Source organism: Hippocampus bargibanti, linkage group LG16, assembly GCF_051943395.1.
Source record: "Hippocampus bargibanti isolate YZ-2025 linkage group LG16, ASM5194339v1, whole genome shotgun sequence".
Classification (NCBI taxonomy): Eukaryota; Metazoa; Chordata; class Actinopteri; order Syngnathiformes; family Syngnathidae; genus Hippocampus; species Hippocampus bargibanti.
The window spans coordinates 14359776-14384899 of record NC_142749.1 but is presented as its reverse complement, the minus strand read 5'-3'; the positions used below and the strand labels follow the sequence as shown (position 1 = coordinate 14384899).

Here is a 25124-nt window from a genome sequence, read left to right as displayed (position 1 = left end):
TGTGTGTGTGTGTGTGTGTGTGTGTTAAAAATGAGCAATGGCACTTAAGAAAAGCTTCATCAACTATTATTAGACAGCCCAAAGGACAATCACAAAGATTAATTTTTCAAATGATCCATTTGTGTGACCATATTGGAGAGATTGAAGAATAGAATACATTATTGTTAAGGTGTGTGTGGCTTTTGATTCTAAATTTCCACATTTCGGAAAGTAGCAGTATTTTATACACACTGCGTTTTCCATTAGACACACACATACACACACGTTACATCATCGCTGTCACTTCTCAGTTACTTGCTCCACATTCCCCAACATGAGCCTTAAAAAATATCCTGTAAAATCAAAATGTGATTTTGGATGAAAAAAAAACCAACATGGCTGCGAAAAAAATGTTTGTGTAGCTGTCCAAATTTTAAATCCATCATTTCATTTTAGAATATTTGTTTTGTTTTATTCATATTTTTGATCTGGCCATCTGAGCAGGTCATCAACGCCAAAACGGGACTCTTGAGCACGATGGACAATGAGCGCTTATGAACAAGTTAGTAGAGAGAAAGACGTCTTTTAATATTATTATTATTATGATTATTATTATTATTACTGTATGTGTTTTCAAAAACGAAATGACAACATGGCAATTTGAAATGAAGTTTGTGAATAAATTATTGAGAATTATTTTACAATGAACCATTGATGTCATGTTTGTCATTAGTAACCGGGGCTTTTTGTGTTTGCTCATGCCCACATATACATGTAAGTGTGTGTGTGCGCGCGTGCGTGTGCGTGTGTGTGTGTGTGTGTGTGGTTAGCGAGCCAGGGGATATAGCGAGCGAGGTAGCTACGGGATATAGCGTGCGAGCTAGCTACGGGATATATCGTGCGAGCTAGCTAGGGGATATAGCGAGCTAGCTAGGGGATATAGTGAGCGATCTAGCTTGGGGATATAGCGAGCGAGCTAGGTAGGGGATATAGCGAGCTAGCTAGGGGATATAATAATATGAATACATTTCATTTATAAGCGCCTTATATAGCGAGCAAACTAGGGGATATAGCGAGCGAGCTTGGGGATATAGCAAGCTAGCTAGGGGATATAGTGAGTGAGCTAGGGGATATAGCGAGCTAGGGTATATAGCGTGCGAGCTAGTGGATATAGCGAGCGAGCTAGGGGATATAGCGAGCGAGCTAGGGGATATAGCGAGCGAGCTAGGGGATATAGCGAGGGAACTAGGGAATATAGCGAGCGAGCTAGGGGAAATAGCGTACGAACTTGGGGATATAGCGAACAAGCTAGGGGATATAGCAAGCAAGCTAGGGGATATAGCGTACGAACTTGGGGATATAGCGAACGAGCTAGGGGATATAGCAAGCGAGCTAGCTAAGGGATATAGCGAGCGAGCTAGGGGATATAGTGAGCGAGCGAGGGGGATATAGCGAACTACTAAGGATATCGCGAGCTAGACAGGATCTAGTGAGCTATTCAGGATATAGCGAACTACTCAGGATATAGCGAGCTAGCGAGATAGATAGCTAGATAGAATTGCAGTGTTAGTTCATGACACGCAAACTTTATTTATTTTCTATTGTATTAAATTATGAATGTGGGTTTCAGAAAACACAACAACTTATATTCTACCGTAAAAATGACCAAAAACACTTTGTTTGTTGCCCCATTGAGGCCATGTTTATAAATAACTTTACAGCATGCCTGACAAGAATTTCCTCGACAAGATCATCCATCATTATTGGAAATAGAAGATGACTCCATTTTTTTGTGAGTTGATGTGATTCATAATTACTGTCTAAAATATCCGAAATAGAAAGCATGTCTTGTCCATCGGAACTGTCAGTTCTCAACAGTTGAGGAGTCCTTGACGTCCGAGGACGGCGTCGCGGCCGCCGCGATAGCCGGCGCAGGGGCGACGTTGATGGGCACCACTCGCTCCTTCCCGTCGCCGATCGCTTTCTCCCGCGGCGCCTGGATCTGCAGCCGCCCGCCCACCAGCGAACAGGTGACCGTATCGGGGTCCACGCCATCCGGTAGATCCAGCTCCTGCCTGAACTCTTGACATCTGTACGAGTAAGAGCCTTTGCCATCCTCCTGCTTCTTCTCCGTCTTCCCGCTCACCCTTAGCTTCCGGCCCACCTGCTTCACGGAAAGCTCCTCGGGGGAGAACTCTTGGGTGTCCAAGCTGAGCGCAAAGTTTCCTCCATCTGGCCTCAGTTCCTGGAAGGCGATGGGCCTGAAGGTTGCGGTCGCCGGCGTGTGGTCGATCTCCTCAAAGATCTTTTGGTGCAACCTCTCCATGTACTCCATGTTCTGCCTCATTTCCTGCATGTGACGTAGCATCTCCTGCTCGATGTGGTAGAAGAGCGGCCTGGTCTCGGGCCAGAGGCTACGGATGGGCCAGTGGGGGTCCGTGAAGGGTCTCAGAGCGGTCGACGGCGGGAAGACGCTGGGGCACAACATACTGCTTGGGTCTTCGTTCTTGATCCTCACAACTTGGGGTTTGGAGTGTGTGGCGTTGGGGCATCCCTGCCGCTTAAATACACGCAGCGGAAAGTTCCAGCAACATTCCTGTTTGTGTGAGTGTGTGTCAGTGTCTAAATGCAGCATATGCGCATGGCACATACCAACGTGTCGCTGCTTTGTCCTATTTCCGGCGCTGAACTCCGTCATTGGCTTTAAAGAGTAATATGTGCAATATGTAGCTAGCTATCAGTTTTCTATTGGGTAGCTAGCTAACTTGAGCTATTTGAGTTATTCCCGGTTGAACGGGGTCACCGTTGCTGGCTACCTAGCTAGCTATCTATTTGCTATCGATTAGCTGTCTAACTACCTAGCTATCTATTAGTTATCTATTAGCTAGTTAGCTAACTTGATCTATTTGAGTTATTCCCGGTTGAACGGGGTCACCGTTGCTGGCTACCTAGCTAGCTATGTATTTGCTATTGATTAGCTGTCTAACTAGCAAGCTAGCTATCTATTAGTTATCTATTCGCTAGCTAGCTAACTTGATCTATTTGAGTTATTCCCGGTTGAACGGGGTGACTGTTGCTGGCTACCTAGCTATCTATTCGCTATTGATTAGCTGTCTAACTAGCTAGTTAGCTATCGTTTTTGGGTACCATTTTAGTATCAGCTATCTAACTAACTAGCTGGCTATCTATTTGCTGTCTATTAGCTATCTATTTTCTGTCTATTAGCTCTCTGACTGATTGGCTGTTATCTAGCTAGCTATCTATTCGCTATCTGTCTAGATGGCTAGCTATTAACTAGCCATTAGCTAGCTAGCACTGCTCACCCCCCCAAAAAAAATTGCCCTGTGACTGTAAAGTGACCTTGAGTTTTGAAAATGTGCTTGTAAATGAAATGTATTATATTTATTATGTGGGAGTCATGGAGTATTTTACTACTGTACTGTATTTTTTCAGGTACAACGGTGATACCTTGGAGATACCGGCTGTAATTTGGTCCGTGATAATCTTCTGGGGAAACAGGTAAATATTTATTATCTATCCATACATCTTTGTAAGAATCCACCTAATGTTGAATCGGTTATGTCAAATTTTTTTCATATTGAACTTTGGCCATATTGTGCAGTGTTGTGACACTCAAACGACATTTAAATTAATTTTTAAATCAGTTTCATCCTTAGAAACGAGGCAAATTTCAATGGTTTGAAACAGCGTGATTCGGTTTGATCGAACTGGCCAACGTTTAAATTTGTGACGTTGCTCGGAATTGTCAATAACCGGAAGTTGACAATAACAAAGTCCCGGTCACCATTAGATCCTGATTTACTTCATAGGTCTATATCAAACCAGTGCCACTGAGTTGAATTCTGTCGGACCTTATTGTCGTGGTGTGGGTAAACAAGATGTAGTCGGTTTCGAGCAAGCAACAGTTAATTCAATACATAGTTCTTCGCATTCGTCTCATACTCTTCGTAAAATCACCCGATCCGGCCAGACGCTTTCAGGATAAAAGCATTACAGCTATTACCACTCGTTTCGTGACTGCGTCAGCTGGAAAAGTCGCCAGATCCGATCAGACGCTTTCAATATAAAAGCATTACCTCCAACGGTTTGTGTTTAAACGCGATTTACGTTTTCTAAGAATTTTAATTGCACTTTACATTTTCGCCTGGAGGGGGCACTGTAACCGAATCAGTTTGTCCGATTGGTTTGGTGCGTCTTTATTTGGCTATCACTTTCTTGAAGCTAAGCATTATTTCCCTCATAATTGTCTCTCTGCCTTTCCAGCAGCTCATGTATTTTGTTTTTCTACTTTCATTCCTTTCATCACTTTGCTGCTGTGAAATGTAAATTTCTCCACTGTGAGACTAATAAAGGCATATCCAGTCCAATCCAAAATGCATTGTAGAGGAACAAAAAACGTTTCAGAAACCGGGTTTATAACTTTCAATATAATAAAGGCTTTGCATAGTGGTGACCATTTTAATAATTTTAGCGACAAATGGCGTCCAAATTGAGCAAAATATTAGCTTTGTTTCAGAAATCGAAAACAGCCATCTTGCCGGTGCACGTGACAATATAGACTTCTCTACGACGTATTAAAACGGACACAAATAGATATGTGCCGCGATGTTAATTTTAAATTAAGACGTCGAGAACATAAAATATTTAAAACTGCCGAATGGGTTAGCTAATTACGTGTGAGCTCAGTCGGAAATGCTAAGCTACAATGGGAACCAGTACCTCTCAGTCAGCCGATAATGGCAGAACACATATTCGCTCAACGTTAACAAAAACATTTATTGAGGTAAAAAAGTGACTCGGACACACCAAGGCCATGTGCTCTTTTGATGTAGCTTGGGTGGCCCTTAAAAGGGCCGTTGGGATGAAAGTTACTAGCCACGTGGCTAATACTCTTGCGACTGCGATGAAGCCTTCTTCCCTCCCTTGCCGGAGCTCGGAGCAGACTGTCCGGTCTTCTTAGGCAGTAGAACGGCCTGGATGTTGGGCAAAACACCGCCCTGGGCGATGGTGACGCCGCCAAGAAGTTTATTCAGCTCTTCGTCATTGCGTACCGCCAACTGAAGATGACGGGGAATGATACGAGTCTTCTTGTTGTCCCGGGCGGCGTTACCGGCGAGCTCGAGGATCTCGGCGGTGAGATATTCCAGCACGGCGGCCAGGTAAACTGGAGCTCCGGCACCAACACGCTCTGCGTAGTTACCTCTGCGGAGAAGACGGTGGACTCGACCGACCGGGAACTGGAGACCTGCTCGGCTGCTACGGGTCCTCGCTTTCGCGCGGGTCTTGCCGGCTCCTTTGCCTCTTCCAGACATATTTACGGCAAGTTTTATTTACAAGCAAAATCTTCCGTAATTTCAGCGAGTGTACTAGAAAGTGCCAAGCCCGAGTCGAATATATAAAAGGATGGTGTTGTCACGCCCTTTTACGCGATTGGCTTCTATGACGGCAAATAATCACGTGATTGACATGACGGTATCAAGAAAAGAAAAAGGAAACCAGTAACGATTGGAGGAATCGATTAAAGGGTTGCACCAATTGCAATAAGAAGGAAAGCGATTGGTTCAAAAGTAACACGTGGAATTCATAGCCAATGGGAGTTATTCCCTCTTGTTTCAAAATTTGGGCGCTCATGAAGAACCAATCAAACGGTCGCTGGAAGCGGAACTAGAAAGCTTGAAGGAAAATGGAGGAACGATTGTAAGTTTTAATGAAATGTAGCTAAACACAGTTGTTTTGGAGGAGTGTTAATATAGTAGTGATGGGAATTCCGGCTCTTTTGCGTGAGCTCGGCTCACTAAAAATATCACCAAAAAATATCACCAAAATGAGGAGCCACAAATGGCTCCTCATTTTGTTTTTTGTTGTTTAAGTTAACTACCAAAAATCATGTAAACGTATGTGAAAAACGAATTACTCGTGTAAAAAATACACGATATCAAATATTTTTATTTATATGGCTTGATTGATATGTGCTCACAGAGCATCCACTAATTTTCACTTTCCCTGTGGTTACTCTGGTCTTATGATCAGCTGTCACTAATTTGCTTTTAATATTAATAATGCTATCATACCAACTAGTAAAAAATATAATAATAATAATAATAATAATAATAATAATAACATTGTGATAGCATTTGTCCATATTAATGCTAGCATCCCTCCTCTACCACAGATATTGACCAATCACGTGCGGCTTTAACCGAAGACTGGGGGCGGGGAATAGATGACAAAAAAAAGTCAGCTCCCGTTTCCGGCTCCTTGTTAAGAACCGGCTCTCTTCGTTCATTTCAGAGAAGAACCGGCTCGTTCGCGAACGATACATCATTGATATTCATAGCCCCATGAATGTCGGATACATGAACTATATGAGACGACATTTGCCACCTGCTTGTTTGTTGGAAGTAACATGGAGAACGATGTATGAAGCTTTTAAATAATTTATTTGAAATAAATTAAAACATATCAAAATCAAATCAGAAATCACACAGGCCACACGTTACTGCCTCTACTCCAAGTTTCACATTCCAGCCAGGCAATTTTTTTTGCGGCTTTATCTAAACAGCATTTCGTAAAGCACATTTTACATATCATATCACTGTCCTTCCGACTGCAGCGTATCAATTCGAGCCATAAGGACTCCAATAGTCAAATAGTCGTCTTGGTGCAACACACAACAATTCACCATTGCGTTATTTATGTGTTTTCCTTCTAATTTCGCCATCAACACAAAGTTTTCAGACCAAACAAAGTACCCAAAATGCATTGTGTGTCGCTTTTTCGACGTCACGTCAGGAATCGTCACCAACTCAAAAACAAGACTTCCTGAATATTCGGCGCGAGTCTTAAAACGTAAAATATAGCTATATGCTGTGGAATCTTTGTAAAATACGCTCAGTAGAAGTCATTTGAAGTGATTTTACAAATTATGGACACAACTTGTCCGGAGGCGTCGGTTGTCCTTTAAAAGCAACAACGTTGTCAAAAAAGTACAATCTACAACAATTCCCTGCTTATTTTAAAACCTACTTTGAAGGATTTCTTGATTTAATGTAGAAGCAAATACGGCTAAAATTCCATGAACATGGAATTAACTAGATTTAAAAAATAACATTTGCATTGAAAAATCACAGCAATTTCTCTATTTGACAGTGTAACTCAACTAAGACAACCCGTGATGAGGATAAAATAAATAGCACTTCACATAATCATAAATTACCATGATATTGTACATGTTATATGTAGAATGTAAAAAAAAATCAATTCCAAAGTGCGCCAATGCAATTCTTCTGGCATTCTTAAATCATTTCACCAGTCAATCAAAAGTGAACCCCAAATTCATTGCAACTGTTCCGTGGTCCCATCCTGTAAAATCTTACAGTCAAAACAAAATATGGCATCCTATTTGAGCTAACGCCATTTGATACAGAACCAGTTTTGTCCAAAGCACTTTGTAAGGGTGTCATCCATCAAATGGAATCATCTTGTGCTCAGACAGCTTCCTGGGATTGCAAACAGAACTGGATCAGTTATTGCCTGAGCCCGCCCCTCCGTTAGTACTTGTGCTTTTCCCTTTCCATTTCCCCGACGATCGGAAAGAGAATCGTTTGATGAGACGTCGCGAGAAGCTAGCGGACTTCTTTCGGCCGCCGGTTGCTGCCGCGGTGAAGTTGTTATCCATTTTGGAGACGTCCTCGTGGGACTGGCTGAGGCAGGGTTGTTTTTCACGATGTCTTTTGCGGAATAACAGCTTTGATCCGCTCTGGAGAAACCCCACTGTGGGATGGAGAGAATACCGTATTAGACCCATGCCTTTTTTAACGAGCTAAGATTTGAACCGCTAACGTCAAATTAGTACATCGCTGTACAGTGATACCTTGGCTTACGTACTTAATTGGTTCCCAGAGAGAGTGTGTAAGGTGAAAAGTGTGTATCCCAAAATTTTACTTCCCATCGGAAACCATTAAAATAAGAATAATCCGTTCCCAGGTCCCCAAAAACCATAATTTTCTACTTTCTAATTTTAATTTTTTCTTAAGACTACACAAAATATACCTTATTTTATGTATAATAAATGTGCTATGGTATTATAATTAAATAAATAAACTGTACTGTATAATAAAGTCGTTTTATTTACCTTTGTGATGGTCATTGATGGCTTGATGGAATGGAGTGGCCGGTTTCCTCAGCATTAAACACTTGATGAGGAACTTAACCTTCTTCTTTCACCATCTTGAGGAATGATCCCTTGTAGGTGCTTTCTCTGTGATAATTTTATCTAGTTCCTCATCAATTGTGTTCTGTTTAGCTGGGTTGATAGCTTTTTGCATCAAGTGTACAGATGGCTTGTGCAGGTTATTTGTGGAGCCTGATTGATGGGATATTTTAACCTTGCAGTGTACACTGCCTTTGAACTATCAAAGTTGAAACGATCTCACTGTCGTCTGCCTGTCTCATGTTTCAACCACCTCCCCTGACTGCTGTGTTCTTGACCAATCACGTGGCTTGAACTGAAGACTGGGGGCGGGGAATAGAGGACAAAAACAGTCGGCAGCCATTTTCTTCTTAGAAGAACGGGGTCGTTCACGAACTACACATCACTCATTGAGGCAGCTCCGTGTGTATCCCGAAAAAAGTTCGTATGCCAAGGTAAAATCTTCATAAACTTAACATTCATAAACCAAAAAGTTCGTAAGACACGGGGTTCGTAAACCGAGGTATCACTGTATTTTATTATTATTACTATTACCTGTAAAGTGTCCTTGAGAGTTTTGAAATGCGCTTAGAAATAAAATGTATTATTATTATTATTTGATGGTTATTATATTTTTTCCATATTAGCCAACAGGTGGCAGCAAGATCAAATTTTGTACCAATGACAGTGCTACTAAGACCAGAAACTAACAATAAAGAAAGGATATTACATTTCCCAAAAACATTCCCATGATAGTGATTTGACATGCCAATGTTATGATGTCACCACCTTTATGATCCTTCAGGCTACGTGTTTCGAAAGCACCGGTGGAGCCAGTGTCTGATTCCACGTCATCCACCGAGGGACGCTCCGAGACATCAGACGGTGTCGTTTCATCCGGTTCTTGGTGGTGTCTCGTCGCAAAATGGTTGCTTTGCATGGCAGCGTCCATTGCTGCGGCGTAACCACTCGACAGCGTGCAGTCGTCTTGACACAGTGGAACCTGACAGGTAAAATGAGTGCAGTATAAGTTTTAATAATAATACATTTCATTTATAAGCGCCTTTCAAAACTCTCAAGGACACTTTACAGTCACATGATATTTTTTTCTGCAGGTGAGCAGTGGCAAGCCATACGCGCCAGCTCAACCCGGAAATAACAAAGTAAAAAGAACAAAAAAAAAACAAACAACTAATATGACATGTTTTCCTATTGCGGAGCCACCGGTGAATTCATGGTATGCTTTTATTGTGATAGCGCATTTTTGACCTCACGTGCTTCACATTGTTAAAAATATAAACAATTTAGGGCATTCAGTGTTATCTGCGCCTGTCTTCAAATGTGTCAGGTTACCGCTGCAGCTTCTTGAAGTGAAAATGTTTCTCCTTCACTCAGAAATCAGGTCAGAAGCTTGCTGTAATGTGATCTGAATGTGCTCAGAGGGGGGTCTGCGGTAGGGGAGCTGAGACTAGAACTTAAAGGACAACCGACACCATTTTTTTGTTTCCTAACTGACATCAGAAAAATGTTTTATAGCATCTAAAATAGCCAAAACACCCAGGCTGATATTTTTAGTCAAATGCAAAACAGCAATAAAAATGACTTAAAGAATCCCAAAACTGCCACAAAATGAGCTCGAAAACTGGGCAGATTCAGAAAGTCCCGCCCCCTTGTTCGTGACGTCACTATTGGTCACACACTGCCTTGCTCTAGAATTAAAACAATGGCTTCAGATTCGGAGAAGATGCTTTCTTGTTACTCATCAAGTTCTGAATATGATTCAAATAGTTCTGAAAAGGAAAGCATAAATGTTTGCAATCGATTAAAGAAGTCGTTCCGTATCATTTTGAGGCGTCTGGACTCCAATGTAGCGCCCGGAAAATGCACAAGATGGCGCCAAAGCTCCTTTGGAAATGGGCTGATTTGTCTGCGTGAAATTTGTGTCAACTATTATCAAATAGTAGTCTTGGTGCAACACACAACAATTCACCATCGTGTTATTTATGTAGTTTTCCTTCTAATTTCGCCATCAACACGAAGTTTTCAGACCAAACAAAGTACCCAAAATGCATTGTGTGACGCTTTCTCGGTCAGGGGCGTTCCTTCCGTGACGTCACGTCAGGCATCGTCATAACTGGAAAACAAGACTTCCTGAGTATTCAGCGCGAGTCTTAAAACATAAAATGTAGCTATATGCGGTGGAATCTTTGTAAAATACGCTCAGTAGAAGTCATTTCAAGTGATTTTACAAATTATGGACACAACTTATCCGGAGGCGTCGCTTGTCCTTTAAATGTAGGTACTGTCGATCTTCTAAAATGGTGGTCAGCGTTGTATTTTGACAAAACAAAATGGTGGTCAGCTTCATATTTTGACAAGACATCTTGACTTGAAATATCTCGTCAAGATTGATGACTAATGCTAAAAATCAACAGTGTCCTTTGTTAAACCGCTCATTTGATTCTAACCAGGAAATAAAGATATAACAAAATATAAATCTAGATTTTGTTTGTTTTGTTTTTTTACTACTTTTTATCAATCTTTACAACTCTTAAATTCTCTGACCTTTGACACGCCCGAGATGATCAATGTGCTTCTCTTTGTCGGAGTCTTTCTTGCCGTTTTGAAATCGGTCAGCTGGCGAATGGCCGTTTCTGCAACAGGATCCAAACCATTAGACAAGCAATATGTATGTATTGCATTGTATTTTAGACAGTCACCCTCATTTCAAGCTCATATAACTCCAGACCCATATAATTTAGGAATTACCGTATTTATTCGAGTATAACGTGCAATTTTCTACCTAAAAAAAGAACTCAAAGTTCGGGTGCCACACTGAAACGTGAGTTAAGCATTGCTGTTTTGCACAATTAACAATATCCAGCGTTTCAATTCATATCTTCATATTTTAATTGATATAATGTCACCGAGTCGAGAAAAAGTGAAATAACATTTTAGCCCGATTTTTGATTGAGAATTAGGGGTGCGCATTATACACGTGTGCGCGTTATACTTGAATAAATACAGTAACTTTTTTTCTGATGAAAGAAGAGAGTTTAAGATTTATTACGCCGCATTGAATGTTTATGTTGTCCTAAAACTCAATATTCTGTGGCTCCTGGAATTCGAATAACAATGACAATAACCCTGGCACTGAAGTCCAATTTTTGCACATGTCTAGCAGTGAATGAGTTAATAAAATACAATACAACATTTCATTTATAAGCGCCTTTCAAAACTCTCAAGGATACTTTACAGTCACAGGATATTTTTTTCTGCGGGTGAGCAGCGGCAGCCACACGCGCCAGCGTTCACTCGACCCGTTAAGAGGTTCAACCCGATACTTTTTATCCAGGTGCTGTTTGGCCCTCTTGGTTTTAAACTCACTGCTGGGATCCGGACTCGGGGTGCCTCTTCCGTCAGAGAGAATGGTGGGCTTGTTCTCCGTCACCTCCACTTTGGCCGGCGAACGCAAGGGAGAATCACCTACACATTACGAACTCAGGTAAAGGTGTTGCGAAGCAATACATTAATTCCTGCTTCAAATGTACCTGGACTGCGCCCCGTTTTCAGTCTGGATTGGACCGCCGTTACAGTGGTGACGATGGTTCCATCCGGCATGATGGTTCGGTCCACGTCGACTTTTTTGGAGCGAAGTGGTGGCCGGACCTCCTCGGTTTCCACGTAGAGCAGCTGAGTAGATTAATTCATAACAACAACAAAATTGATTGAAGCAAATCCACATTTTTTATGTCTCATTTAGCAGTTATCTGCACATCAATATTTTCACAAGTCGCCTGATCAAAATGTTTGAACGGGTGCTAATGCTACATGCTAACTCATTCCGTATCTTTTTTTTAATAGCTGGCATGCGTCCTAACTTGTCACTCACTTCTGCTGTAATGATGGCGATAGGCTCCAAGGAGTGGCTTGGGTTTATTGTGAGTAGGACAGAGGTAGGAACTTTGGACTGGAGGTCCAAGACAAAGGAGCCATGCCCTGGAAGGAATTCTAGCAAACAAAAGAGAGAGAGAGAAGATAAACAAAGAGTCAGGTACAAATGGCACTGCTTTTGTTTTTTAACTCATTCACTCATTCAATTTGAGTGAAAATGACAAAAACCCTGTCACTGGATTGGACACATTTTTGCACATAGTCTGGTAGTGAACACACTGCTTCTTAAACACTTAAGAATACTTCATACCACCATTATAATTGACATTTATATTATTATAGTCGGATTATTGTCCCATGTGTTCTTATAATGTGCCGTTTGAAAATTACCTCTATGCGTAACATTAACTCATTCACTGCCAGACGATGTGCAAAAATGTGTCCACTCCAGTGCCAGTGTCTACGACTGGCCTGATTGCTTCATTTGCACTGGTATCACCTCATCAGCATAACTAAGCCTACCTTGCCTAAGAAGTCTTTTGTGAGAAGGATCCAAATTGAACCTCACCCCACCATGGAAAAAAACATTGCCAGAGGCCATGGCCAGCGCTTTATCGACACCCCAGTAAGAAAAAAAAACAAACTCCGAACATAAATACGTATTGGTTTATAGAGTGCTTTAACAACAGCTGAAATTGTAACTAAGCGCTAACATGGAAAAGGGGAAATGCTTCCCCCTTGTGGAAGCAAAAAAAAACATTGCTAGAGGCCACGGCCAGCGCTTTATCGGCACCCAAGCAAGAGAAAACAAAACCTGAACTAATTCTGGAATGGCGCTCTATATCATATCATATATATATATGATATATATCTCATATTTTCAATTCCCGAATAATTTCGGGAATGGCAGTGAATGAGTTAAAAACAATTCTGATATATAAATCATAAATGAATTGTTTAAAAAAAAAGTACTTCAATAAGCATCCGAAAACAAATATTTTGAAAGGATGAATGTACTTTAGGGCTTTAATAAAATTGAGCTAAAACTCATGTGCGATAATATAATAATAATGTTTCAAAAAACATACAAACAGAATTCTGCCGCAAACGTTTTAGCATATGGATCTCGCCGACCATTACAGCCAAATAAATATCTGGACGGGATCCCAGACTTACGCTCGCTTCTGCCATTCCGCTCCAGAAGTCTCGCTCTCAGTTCTTTGGTTTCTGGGCTCAGCTCCCTAAATATACAGTCACACAAAGGACACAGCTGTGTTAGTCATCCCGGAAACAACAACAAACCCCCTTAAAAATGGCTTCTTTTTTAAAGCACAACCGACGCCTGCAGACAAGTTGTGTCCATAATTTGTAAAATCACTTCAAATGACTTCTACTGAGCGCATTTTACAAAGATTCCACGGCATATGGCCACATTTTACGTTTTAAGACTTGCGCTGAATATTCAGGAAGTCTTGTTTTCGAGTTCATGGCGATTCCTGACGTGACGTCACGGAGGGAACGCCCGTGACTGAGAAAGCGACACACAATGCATTTTGGGTACTTTGTTTGGTCTGGAAACTTCGTGTTGATGGCGAAATTAGAAGGAAAACTACATAAATAACGCGATGGTGAATCGTTGTGTGTTTCCAAGACAACTATTTGATATTCGCTGACACAAATTCCCAGCAGACAAATCAGCCCATTTCCAACGGAGCTTGGGCGCCATCATGTGCATTTTCCGGGACGCTACATTGGAGTCCAGACGCCTCAAAATGATCCGGAAGGACTTCCTTAATCGATTACAAACATGTATGCTTTCCTCTTCAGAACTATTTGAATCATATTCATGACTGGATGAGTAACAAGAAAGCATCTTCTCCGAATCTGAAGCCATTGTTTTGATTCTAGATCAAGGCAAGACGTCCTGGCGTGATGTCACAAACAAGGGGGCGGGACCTTCTGAATCCCGCCAGTTCCGAGCTCATTTTGTGGCAGTTTCGGGACACTTTAAGTCATTTTTATTGGTGTTTTGCATTTGACTAAAACTATCCCCCTGTGTTTTTTGAGTATTTTAGATGCTATAAAACGTTTTTCTGATGTCAGTTAGGAAACAAAAAAAAAAATGGTGTCGGTTGTCCTTTAAATGTTGCCCATAATATGAAATGCTATTTCACAGGCTAATTTCTTCTCGCCATTCCACCGGGGTCTTTGGATTGTGGGGCACAGGCAGAAAAGAGGTTGTCCTTTCCGAGGAGGGATGGTTCAAGCTGAGGACGCAGCACAGCGCCACCGAGCTACACCACTGGCCTGTAAGCATGCATCACGGTAAGCTCCGTGAGGGATCCTACAGACAGAAAACTGAAGCCACATAGGGGGTAGGGGGTGAATCTGACCTTTACTTAAGGTCACCCTGAGCTGCCGTAGATGGAGTCGCTGTACAAAGACACTCTGGGGTACAGGCTTTAATCCTAGCGAGAGCTGCTCCGCGGGGACCTGTGAGAAGAAAAGCAGAGTGGCGAAAATTTAGGCGAATTACATTCCAATTGGAAATGGAGTGAAGAAGAAAAACTCCTTACTGGAGATGTGGTGCAAGCCCCGAGATTGAGGATCATTGCCGGATGACAGCTGAAGAGAGTGTCCTCAATCAGGGTCTTGATCACATCCAGGTCTCCCTTGTCATCTGGACCCTAAAAAAAACCACGATTGATGAGGCAACGGATAATCGGCGAGAAGCAAGACACCGCTAAAAACAATATTTGCATTCGTTTATTACTCACTAAACTCATTCACCGCCATTCCCGAATTGAAACTATGACGTGGAGCGCCATTCCCGAATTTGGTTAGGTCTTGGTTTTTCTGACCTTTCTGACCTTTACAATCATTGAGTCAAATATATTTAAGACCCATTTTAGTTTTAACAGGTTCAATTGTTTGTTACGTGAACACAAATGGTGCAGCAAGACATTTAGACATTCGATATAACAGTACCCACGTTTGTATATTCTTTATCCTCCACAAGGAGGTAGATATGTGTAATGTATGGATAAATATGATGGAAAAATTGGTAGCAACACAATAATTGTAATGATAAAAAGTTTTTTTTTATTATTATATCTGATTACGGATCTACTGTATGTTTTTAGCTTTAGTAGCATACAATATTTTTCCTCATTAGCTCATTCACTGCCATTCTCGAATTTACTCAGGGAATTGAAAAATATGACGTAGAGCGGCATTCCCGAATTTGTTCAGGCTTTGCTTTTTTCTTGTGGGGGCGCTGATAAAGCGCTGGTCAGACCTCTGGCAATGTTTTTCACCTTCCACGAGGGGGCAGCATTTGCCTTTTGTCCATGTTAGCGCTTTGTTCCAGCTTCTGATGTCGTAAAGCGCTATATAAAATAATATGTATTTTATTGTATTTTGTACTGCCGCCCTCATTTCAAGATCAGATAACTCCAGACCCATATAATTTAGGAATTAACTGTTTTCCTGATGGAAGAAAGGACTCTAAGGTTTCTGACAATGAGTTGAAAATACAGACTCTTACTAGCACAAATGCTAATGATCAAATCTTCTCACATATCTCGGCAGCTTGCACGGTGACGCGGTCAATTTCAATGATGGCTGCTTGGAAAGAGCCCACGACACCAAGAGTCCGTCTTCCTCCGCATCCTCCAGACTTACGACCACCTGAATCGGAATTGGGACAGCCAGGACGCAAGGTGGGACAACAGATCGTAAAACCTTTCCACCAATCCTGTTCAAAGTCAAAGCAACCAGGTGTTGCGCCTCTCGGTACCTTTGCCACTGTCGGCGCGATGGTAATCTGATAGGTGTCCATGGCAACGGCAGCGGGGGACTGCCGAGTAACCGTAACAGGAAATGCCACCGTGTCCACCCGACATTTACAATGTAAAACCTGTCGGGGGAAAGAAAAAATAAACAAAAAAAAGATTCGTACGAGTCAATCCGGGGATCTTCTTTTTTTGCGTCATCGGAATTCACGATGCTTCGCGTCACTTTTACGTGTCAACAAAATACAAAATGAATTCCACATTTGGTGCGTTTTAAACATTTTGGTTGTCTCTGAAGAAGTATTAAAGCACCATTAACACAACAGCCTTTCAGAGAGGATTACAAAAATCGGATTGCTTATGAGAAACCAAAATTCCAATTTTAAAAAATTGTCTATCTGTCTATCTGTATCTATCTCTCTGTATATATGTCTGTCTATCTGCTTGTCTGTCTGTCTGCCTGTCTATCTGCTTGTCTGTCTTTGTATCTGCTTGCCTATCTGTCTGGCTATCTGTATCTATCTCTCTATATATCTGCCTGTCAATCTGTATTTATCTCTCTGTATATCTGCCTGTCTATCTGCTAAGTCTGCCTGTTTATCTGCCTGTCTATCTGTATCTATCTCTCTGTATATCTGCCTGCCTATCTGTCTGTCTGTCAATCTGCTTGTCTGTCTGTGTAGCTTCCTGTCTATCTGTATCTATCTCTCTCGATATCTGCCTGTCTGTCTGTCTGTATGTCTATGTCTGTCTCTCTGTATCTATCTTTATCTCTCTGTCTGTCTTTGTATCTCTGTCTCTCGTGTCAATCTTTATCTCCCTGTGTGTATGTCTGTCTTTGTATCTCTTTCTCTGTATCTATCTTTATCTCTCCTTCTATCTGTCTGTGTCTTTGTATCTCTGTATCTCTTTGTCTGTCTGTCTGTATCTCTGCCTCTATCTGTCTATCTGCTTGTCTGCCTGTCTGTCTATCTCTCAATCTGTATCTCTGTCTGTCTATCTGCCTCTGTCTATCTGTCTGTTTGCCCGTCTGTCTATCTGTGTCTCTAACTGTCTGTCTATCTATCTCTGTCTATCTGTATCACTGTATCTATCACTGTCTATCTATCTGCCTGTCTGTCTATCTGTCTGCCCGTCTGTCTATCTGTATGTATTTCTGTACCTCTCTCTCTATCTCAAATATATAAATGATTCATTAATAACCAAAAATAACATGATTGATTTGACAACTGATTAAATGCGGATTGATCGTTGCGCCTTTCCTACATATCAAACACAGGAACGCAAATCGGAAAGAGCGGCCGGGCGATTACGCACCGTTTTGCGTGCAGACTGGTCGCCGCAGGTCACGCTCTCAATGGCGGGGACGGTCACAAACCGGACTCGGCTGTCAAAAGTGATTTGGATGGAGCTCTGCGAGAGACAGAGAAGAAACGTACGAAATATTACGCGAACGGATGTGACCGCGATGAGGCAACGCACGAGATCATGAACCGCGGCGACGGCGGTGCAGACTTGTATGCAACTTGCCAGCAATTAGTCAGATCCCTTAGGGAGTTTTTTTCTCTCTCTCTCCCAGTCGGCTAATGAAACACGCTCAATATCACGAGGACACCAACTAACTAGGCCGCCTTATGAATTTTAAGCGTGGTTGTTGTCTGGCGTGGAAAAATCTTTTTTTTTGGGGGGGGGGGCGCTGCCAAATGTTCATTGTTTTCCAAACCCAATGAGAATACAATACAATACAATGCAATACATATTACTTCATATAACATTTTACTTCCACCATCTGGTATTGTAACGCAGGTTGGCAGGAAAAACCAAGGGGTTATTTTACGGTCGTGACACGACAACGCCGCGACGGCGAGCAGCGAGTTGCATCCGTTCAGTCAGAATGAGGACGCTGGCATGCAATTGGCAACATATGTTTGACCGAAGGCTGGTAGGGAGCATGTTGGAGTTCATCCCTTGTAGATTCCAAATTCAGCGATGTCATACGTGACTCGGAAACATTCTAATTCGATACCCAAAATAAATAATAATAATACATTAGATGTAATACAGTGATACCTTGGCTTACGAACTTAATTGGTTCCCAGAATGTGCAAGGCAAAAATTGTGTATCCCAAAAAATAATTTCCCATTGGAAACCATTAAAATGAGAATAATCCGTTCCCAGGTCCCCATAAAACATATACAATACATACAAACAAACACATATACATATGCAAACAAACACAATATTCTACTTTCTAATTTTCTAAGCCTTAAAACGACACAGAATATACCTTATTTTATGTATAATAAATGTGAGATTGTATTATAATTAAATAAATAAACTGTACTGTATAATAAAGTCGTTTGATTTACCTTTGTTATGGTCGTTAATGGCTTGATGGAATGGAGTGGCCGGTTTCCTCAGCATTAAACACATGATGAGGAACGTAACGTTCTTCTTTCACCATCTTGAGGAATGATCCCTTGTAGGTGCTTTCTCTGTGATAATTTTATGTAGTTCCTCATCAATTGTGTTCTGTTTAGCTGGGTTGATAGCTTTTTGCATCAAGTGTACAGATGGCTTGTGCAGGTTATTTGTGGAGCCTGATTGATGGGATATTTTAACCTTGCAGTGTACACTCTGCCTTTGAACTATCAAAGTTGAAACGATCTCACTGTCGTCTGCCTGTCTCATGTTTCAACCACCTCCCCTCACTGCTGTGTTCTTGACCAATCACGTGGCTTGAACTGAAGACTGGGGGCGGGGAATAGAGGACAAAAACAGTCGGCAGCCATTTTCTTCTTAGAAGAACGGGGTCGTTCGCGAACGACACATCACTCATTGAGGCAGCTCCGTGTGTATCTCGAAAAAAGTTCGTATGCCAAGGTAAAATCTTCATAAACTTAACATTCATAAACCGAAACGTTTGTAAGCCAAGGGGTTCGTAAACCGAGGTATCACTGTACATTTAATTTACAAGCGTCTTTCAGAACACCCAAGGACAAGGCAGGTCACACTCTCAATTGCAGGGACAGTAACATGTATACATGTAATACAAATGTGTCTGAATATCGTCATGTTTGTGCAGAAATTATCGTTGTCTGGTTCGTGAGATGCACGTGTGAGAAAACAAAATCCCCCCATTGTCAGAACATATGTCTCTCGAGATGCAATTCCAAGCTGAAAAGCGGAGGCGGGCTGGAAGGGGGAGGGTGATTTAACTTCATTTTGACGCAAGAGAGGAGGGATGCAAAGTGCAGCGCTGCTTCACGATAACGTACATCCGGATATATGATGGGGACATGACGACACACTATAAACAGCGATGTTTACTTTACTTGGCCCAAGCCGCGGGAGCCGTTAGCCGGTCATTCGTTACATCCAAAGAGCGCAACAAATTCAGACTGATGTATCACGGATTGCATAGCGTCCACAAACGGGTTCTTATTGACTGCGTCAAGGTGCATTGCCAAAAGTTTGCCGCGCTGGCGTCTCCGTCAGGCTAATTAAGATCAAATTCCCCTGAACGTCGCTGCTAATCATGCTAAGATGAGACAAAGAGAGCCCATGACATATTAGCAAATTAAGACACAAGGAGGGTAGTCGTGGGGGGTCCGAATTAGTCAATGCCTGTTAGCAGAATGACCTTAGATTAGTCTAGTTGCTCATGGGAGGTAGAAAGGGGGGTTTCTCATCTTTATCGTATTTTCCACACTATAAGGTGCGCCTTCCATTAATGACATACCATACGTTCAAATATATTTTGTCTTTACCCTAATACTGGCTGGCTACCGAGCTAGCTATCTATTTGCTATCTATTTACTATCTAACTAGCTAGCTGACTACCTAGCTAGATATCTATTTACTATCTAACTAGCTAGCTGACTACCTAGATAGCTATCTATTTGCTACCTATTCGCTATCTAACTAGCTAGCTGGCTACATAGCTATCTATTTGCTATCTATTCGCTATCTAACAAGCGAGCTAGTTATCTATTGCCACTGTTTTTTTATGTTTCAGATTTGTTCAAGTGAAGGTGTCACTCAACTGAAATTGTACGCCTCAAGGCCACAAATAGGAGTTTTCCTTCCTCACATGATTGACAGAGTTGTACATATAGCTATCTAGCTGGCTAGCTATCTAGCTAGCTATGTAACATGTCCTGTGACTGTCAAGTGACCCTTGAGAGTTTTGAAGAGCGCTTCTAAATCAAATGTATTATTATTAGTATTAATTATTATTATTATTATTATTATTATTATTATTATTATTATTAGCTATCTCTTAGCTAGCTAGCTAGCTATCTATCCATTTGAGTTACTTCCAGGTTGAGTGATCGCTGCCGCATGTGGCTGCCGCCGCTCACGTGCAGAAAAACTGATCCCGTGACTGTAAAGTGACCTTGAGAGTTTTGAAAGGCGCTCAGTTTTATTATTTGTATTATACTTTTGGAAACCCCTTTTCATTCAATGAATGTGCCCCTAATATCTGGGAAAAGTTTGAAAATACACCCTTCATTGGGGGTGCGCCTTATACTCTGGTGCGCCTTATACACCAGAAAATACGATCTTTTAAAATGGATTCCGCCATTTTTTTGATGTCAAAAACAAAAATAGAAATTGCAAAATAGTATAATGTGGTATTTTGTGCAGCTCAAAAATATTCCACAGTTTTATCAGTTTTATCACAATACAAAAAAATCTATAGAATTTTCAGCGATTAACTCATTCACTGCCAGAGAAACTGAAAGACAATCCAGAACAGACGACTGAGGGTCAGCCGCAGCCGCGGGCTGAGTGCATTCCTGGTTGCCGCTTGTTTGTATTTATTTTTTTATTTTTTATTACAGAAGTCGCCAGCCCTCGGGTGCCAACCAGACTGATTCTGACAAACCTAAAGTGACACCGTCGTAGTCCTCGGGATATCCCCCAAATAACCCACACGTGCGTGTGAATAGAGGTCGTAAGGACAAATCCGGTGGGTGCGCCGCCGGCTTTCTCGCCCGGTGACGACAAAATAAGGTCCGGCAAAAAAAAATGGCGGTCTTTGCTATTTGAGTACAGTACACGACATGGCGGTAGGGAAAGAAAACAAGCATTTGAATTATTTGTGAAAAAATACCTGAGATGGTTTTACGTTAATCTGTCCTTTTATTGTGTGTGTGTGGGGGGGATATTACTCCTTAGGGGCCATGGAACTACCGTATTTTCCGCACTATAGGGTGCACCCAAAAGCCTTGATTTTCTTCAACAGATGACCCCGCGCCTTATAATTTGGTGCACCTTATATGTGATGTAATATTGAGCCAAAAAACTGGTGTCAACATCCACCCCCCCGGAAGAAGTAGTGCATATATAAAACGCCGTTTCATTTCAATAATCTATTAAAATTACTTTGCAGGGTGAATTTATTTTCTCAATTTCACCATTTTTGCCACAATAATTAAAATTTCTGTTTTTGTATTCGGTGTCTCAAATTAATCGTTTATTGCTGAAAAATTGAAGGCCAAAATATTCCATGAAAACCCCAAAGGAACATAAAAGTTTTAAAGAAGGAAGATTGTTAACTCATTCACTGCCATTCACAAATGTATTCGGGAATTGAAAATATGACGTAGAGCGCCATTCACAAATTAGTTTGGTTTTGTGTTTTCCGGTTTAGGTGCCGATACACAGTACAGTTTATTTCTTTAATTATAATACCATAACGCATTTATTATACATAAAATTGTGTATTTTGTGTAGTTTTAAGGCTAGGAAAGTAGAAAATTATGTTTTATGGGGACCTGGGAACAGATTATTCTCATTTTAATGGTTTCCTATGGGAAATGATTTTTTGGGATATACACTTTTCACCTGACGCACTCTGTCTGGGAACCAATTAAGTTCGTAAGTCAAGGTATCACTGTATATGAATAATTTTAGTCACTGGGTTGCAGTTTCTAAGTCCATAACGGGAGTAAAAATTCACGTAAAAAAATGTGAAGCCCACAAGGGAGTGTGGGGGGGCTTTTGTTTGGCTCCCACGGAGCCACGTTTGCCAAAATGCAAAGCGGAAGAGAAAGTACACCACATTTAGCGCGGCGGGCTAAGAGTGGGGTGTGACTCGTCTGTACCAGTCGCGTCCCACAGCAGGTTTTTCAAGTTCAAGAACGAGCTCCCAATGCAGCCGCCAGTGTATCAAATTGGAATCTCATTTTATCATCTCACAACAGCGTCACAGTCCTTTATCTTCTGCAGTCAAGTGATTAGCATACGCAAACTAGGATCACAGGACGCTTATGCACCCAAACGCATGAACAGAAAATATTATTCTTTTTTTTTTTTTTACCTAAATAAGCGAATAAAGTCTCAGTTCAGAAATTGCTATCACATGAAAGCACTGAAGGGAGCAGCTTGTCTCCGCACTTAATGACTTAATGACCCATGGAAAATGATCTGTTTTAATTCATTTGATCGCCAAATCATTACATTACATTCATGAGATTAACTCATTCACTGCCAGACCATGTGCAAAAAAATGTGTCCACTCCAGTGCCAGGATTTTTGTCATTGTCACTTGAATTCCAAGACCTACGGACTATTGAGTTTTAGGACTACATAAACACTCAATACAAGCGTTAGAAACCCTAGACGACTATCTTATTTAATCAGAAAGAAGAGTCAATTCCTAAATTACATGGGTCTGGAGTTATATGAGCTTGAAATGAGGGCGGTTGTTCAAAATACAATGCAATACATACAGATTGGTTTATATAACGCTTTTAACAATAGCTGAAGCTGTAACAAAGCGCTAACATGGAAAAAACAGAAATGCTGCCCGCTTGTGGAAAAGAAATAACATTGCCAGAGGCCATGGCCAGCACTTCATCAGCACCCAAGCATGAAAACAAACGAACACATTCGGGAATGGCGTTCTACGTCAGAGTTTTCGCAAACTATGATTGGCTAGTTATATATATATGATTGGCAAATACTAGCAATCAATCATAGTATCACTAGCCGCTAGTGACAAGAACATACTGGCCAGAGCTAGCACACTGTATCTGTAGCAAGCTGCCTAAGCAAATAAAAATTTGTGTGGATTTAATAGCAGTTTGGAAATGGATTTGATTGCAGATTTACTTTTAAAGCCATTTTCAAGGCGGACTTTTCAAGAATAGATGGACATCATTAAGAAAGGTTGGACAGCTCTGTAGCTAGCAAAAAATAGCAAATATTATCGCAATTTCATGAGGTTATCGTGAATCCACACTTTCGTAGTAACAATTCGAACAATTTAATGACAGTATTTCTTCAGTTTCTTCAAGTCACACGTTATTTCCTGGCCAACGGCACCCTCTTGTGGACATGTAGTAAATCACACCACACTCGCAGCTGCTGATTGATTCAGACATAGCACTACTGAAGGCCTAGGGTGATCATTCATGGCCTGCTACGGAATTTTAATATAAAGTTACAGAATCAAACAATTATGAGACTTGCGTGGGAAGTGCGTGGTCAGACTTTGCGATGGCGTTGACGGGTCAATGCGGATGCGAATTACGACTACGCTATTACAATTTATGTAAAATGATGCCATGCTGAAAGCAGAACTCTGTATAATCCCAAAGTGAAGAGACCACTATTTCAAATCTGTAACCAAGGCTATTTTTACAAAGTGTAGGCGTTCATACTGCGATTTATACCGACTGGTCTCGTCTCCCTACTCTTCTGTTTCAGAGCTCTTACGTAAGGACATGGCCCCACATCCGCTTAACCTCGACACTCTCCGCGGAGACCATCAAAATACACACCTGCGCCGCTTCGCAACGCACTACCAGCACACTCCCTTCGTCCTCGTTTGCCTTGTCGCGTGACGATGACAATTGTGACTTACCCCATTCCTGCAAGCTTGCTCATTCAGAGCTTTGACCCAGCTCCTCCGACACTGCTCGCCGAACGACTTGAAGGACAAGAGCGAGGTCAACAAGGCTCGAACCCCAACTTGGGATTCATCTCCCGCATCTGGAGTGGGTCGCAGCTTGAGCAGGAAGTCCCACACACCTGCGGCCAAGCCGCGATGACGATGCAGCCCGAGGGAGGGACGCAGCTGTTGATGCTCGCCCACTTTCCTGGTTGTCCACTGCCGCAGGAGGCTGAGCGAGAACTGGAAGAGCCAGACCAGTACGATGACTAAGGAGGCCAGGAAAAGCACCACCAGAACCAGCCAGCTCAACTTTTGGAGCTCCATCACCATCTCCTGAAGCCTCTCATGTCTATGTCGAAATGTCAGAAGAGGGCAGGCAGGCACCCTTCAAACTGAAAGGCACCAAAAAGAGCGATAAGGACCATTATAATATGCGAAACTAAGAATTAAGTACAGGGAAATATGGTGGTGCGTTTGAATCATCCTAATAAGCTTCTTGAGGACATCATTAAATACGGCGTGACCATGCGCAAGAGAGGAACATCCAAAATTGATATTATTGAATTGAAATTTGATTAGGATGAGATTGAAATAAACCCACCGTTTGACTTGGACGGTCCTGGCCGCACCGTGCGAATCGAAAGCAAGTCGCGGTAACATGAAGCTGCTGCTTTCATGGCGATATAGAGAGGCGCCAACAGCACATGACTTTGTCCCATTGCACAATCTCCATTTTTCACGCAAGCGTCTCTGTCTTTTAAAAAATATATATCTTCTTTTTCCCCCCACCTAATGCTCAAAGATCTCGTACTGCCCTGATCCACTCGGTTCCAAATCTTCCCTGATCTCCCAGCGAGACGGACCTCCACAACACGGCAACTGGATCGGGAGAATGACGTCAACCTGCAGGTGGCGCTGCAGCGGAGGAGCGGATATAAGGTAAAACGGAAGAAAAAGCACCGCTTTCAAAATAATAGCGAGCAGGAATTGACGATGAGTTCAGTGAGTAAATTGTTGTACAAGTGTATATATAACTCACTTTTTATTCCCTTTTTTAAAAAAATAAGTAATAAGACAAGCGTTTAAATACTGTTTAATGTTATATGTATATTTTATTTTACTTTACAAAAAAATAGAACGGTCAACAATTAATTCTGAACCGAGTTTATTGTGTCCCGAAACGGGTTTTTTTGTAATGTTAATTTTATATTTTATTTGCCTCCATAACAAGTTAATCAGCGTAAAATATTTTTCCACATTTGTGCAAGTGTGAGTCTCCCCTAAAAATATATATTTTAAATATTTTTCAGTATTATGCATGGTAATGTCCAGTATGTT

At 41.6% G+C, this 25124-nt stretch overlaps 3 protein-coding genes and 1 long non-coding RNA gene across 4 annotated transcripts; 1 reads left to right on the top strand and 3 right to left on the bottom strand.

The window, feature by feature from the left end:
• Window positions 1-1549: 1549 nt before the first annotated feature.
• On the bottom strand, window positions 1550-2530 carry hspb9l (heat shock protein, alpha-crystallin-related, b9-like). The gene has a single exon (XM_089017087.1). It carries the CDS (start codon window positions 2465-2467, stop codon window positions 1844-1846), a length of 624 nt encoding a protein of 207 aa, XP_088873213.1. The 5' UTR covers window positions 2468-2530; the 3' UTR covers window positions 1550-1843.
• A 2226-nt stretch (window positions 2531-4756) lies between these two features.
• On the bottom strand, window positions 4757-5410 carry h2ax (H2A.X variant histone). Its single transcript, XM_089017088.1, has one exon. The coding sequence runs from the start codon at window positions 5310-5312 to the stop codon at window positions 4884-4886; it is 429 nt and encodes a 142-aa protein (XP_088873214.1). The 5' UTR covers window positions 5313-5410; the 3' UTR covers window positions 4757-4883.
• Window positions 5411-5653: 243 nt separating this feature from the next.
• On the top strand, window positions 5654-10308 carry LOC148886602 (uncharacterized). The gene is made up of 3 exons (XR_016117881.1): window positions 5654-5697; window positions 8997-9201; window positions 9307-10308. It is a non-coding gene; the product is annotated as an uncharacterized LOC148886602 (long non-coding RNA).
• On the bottom strand, window positions 6422-24868 carry c2cd2l (c2cd2 like). The gene is made up of 15 exons (XM_089017191.1): window positions 24388-24868; window positions 23757-24178; window positions 17197-17292; window positions 15885-16004; window positions 15665-15775; window positions 14662-14772; window positions 14479-14578; window positions 14260-14392; window positions 13262-13326; window positions 12084-12202; window positions 11743-11884; window positions 11579-11677; window positions 10757-10845; window positions 8981-9194; window positions 6422-7773 (listed from the first exon to the last, which is right to left on the bottom strand). Exons 2-15 carry the CDS (start codon window positions 24114-24116, stop codon window positions 7523-7525), a joined length of 2010 nt encoding a protein of 669 aa, XP_088873317.1. The 5' UTR covers window positions 24117-24178; window positions 24388-24868; the 3' UTR covers window positions 6422-7522.
• Between the last annotated feature and the right edge of the window lie 256 nt (window positions 24869-25124).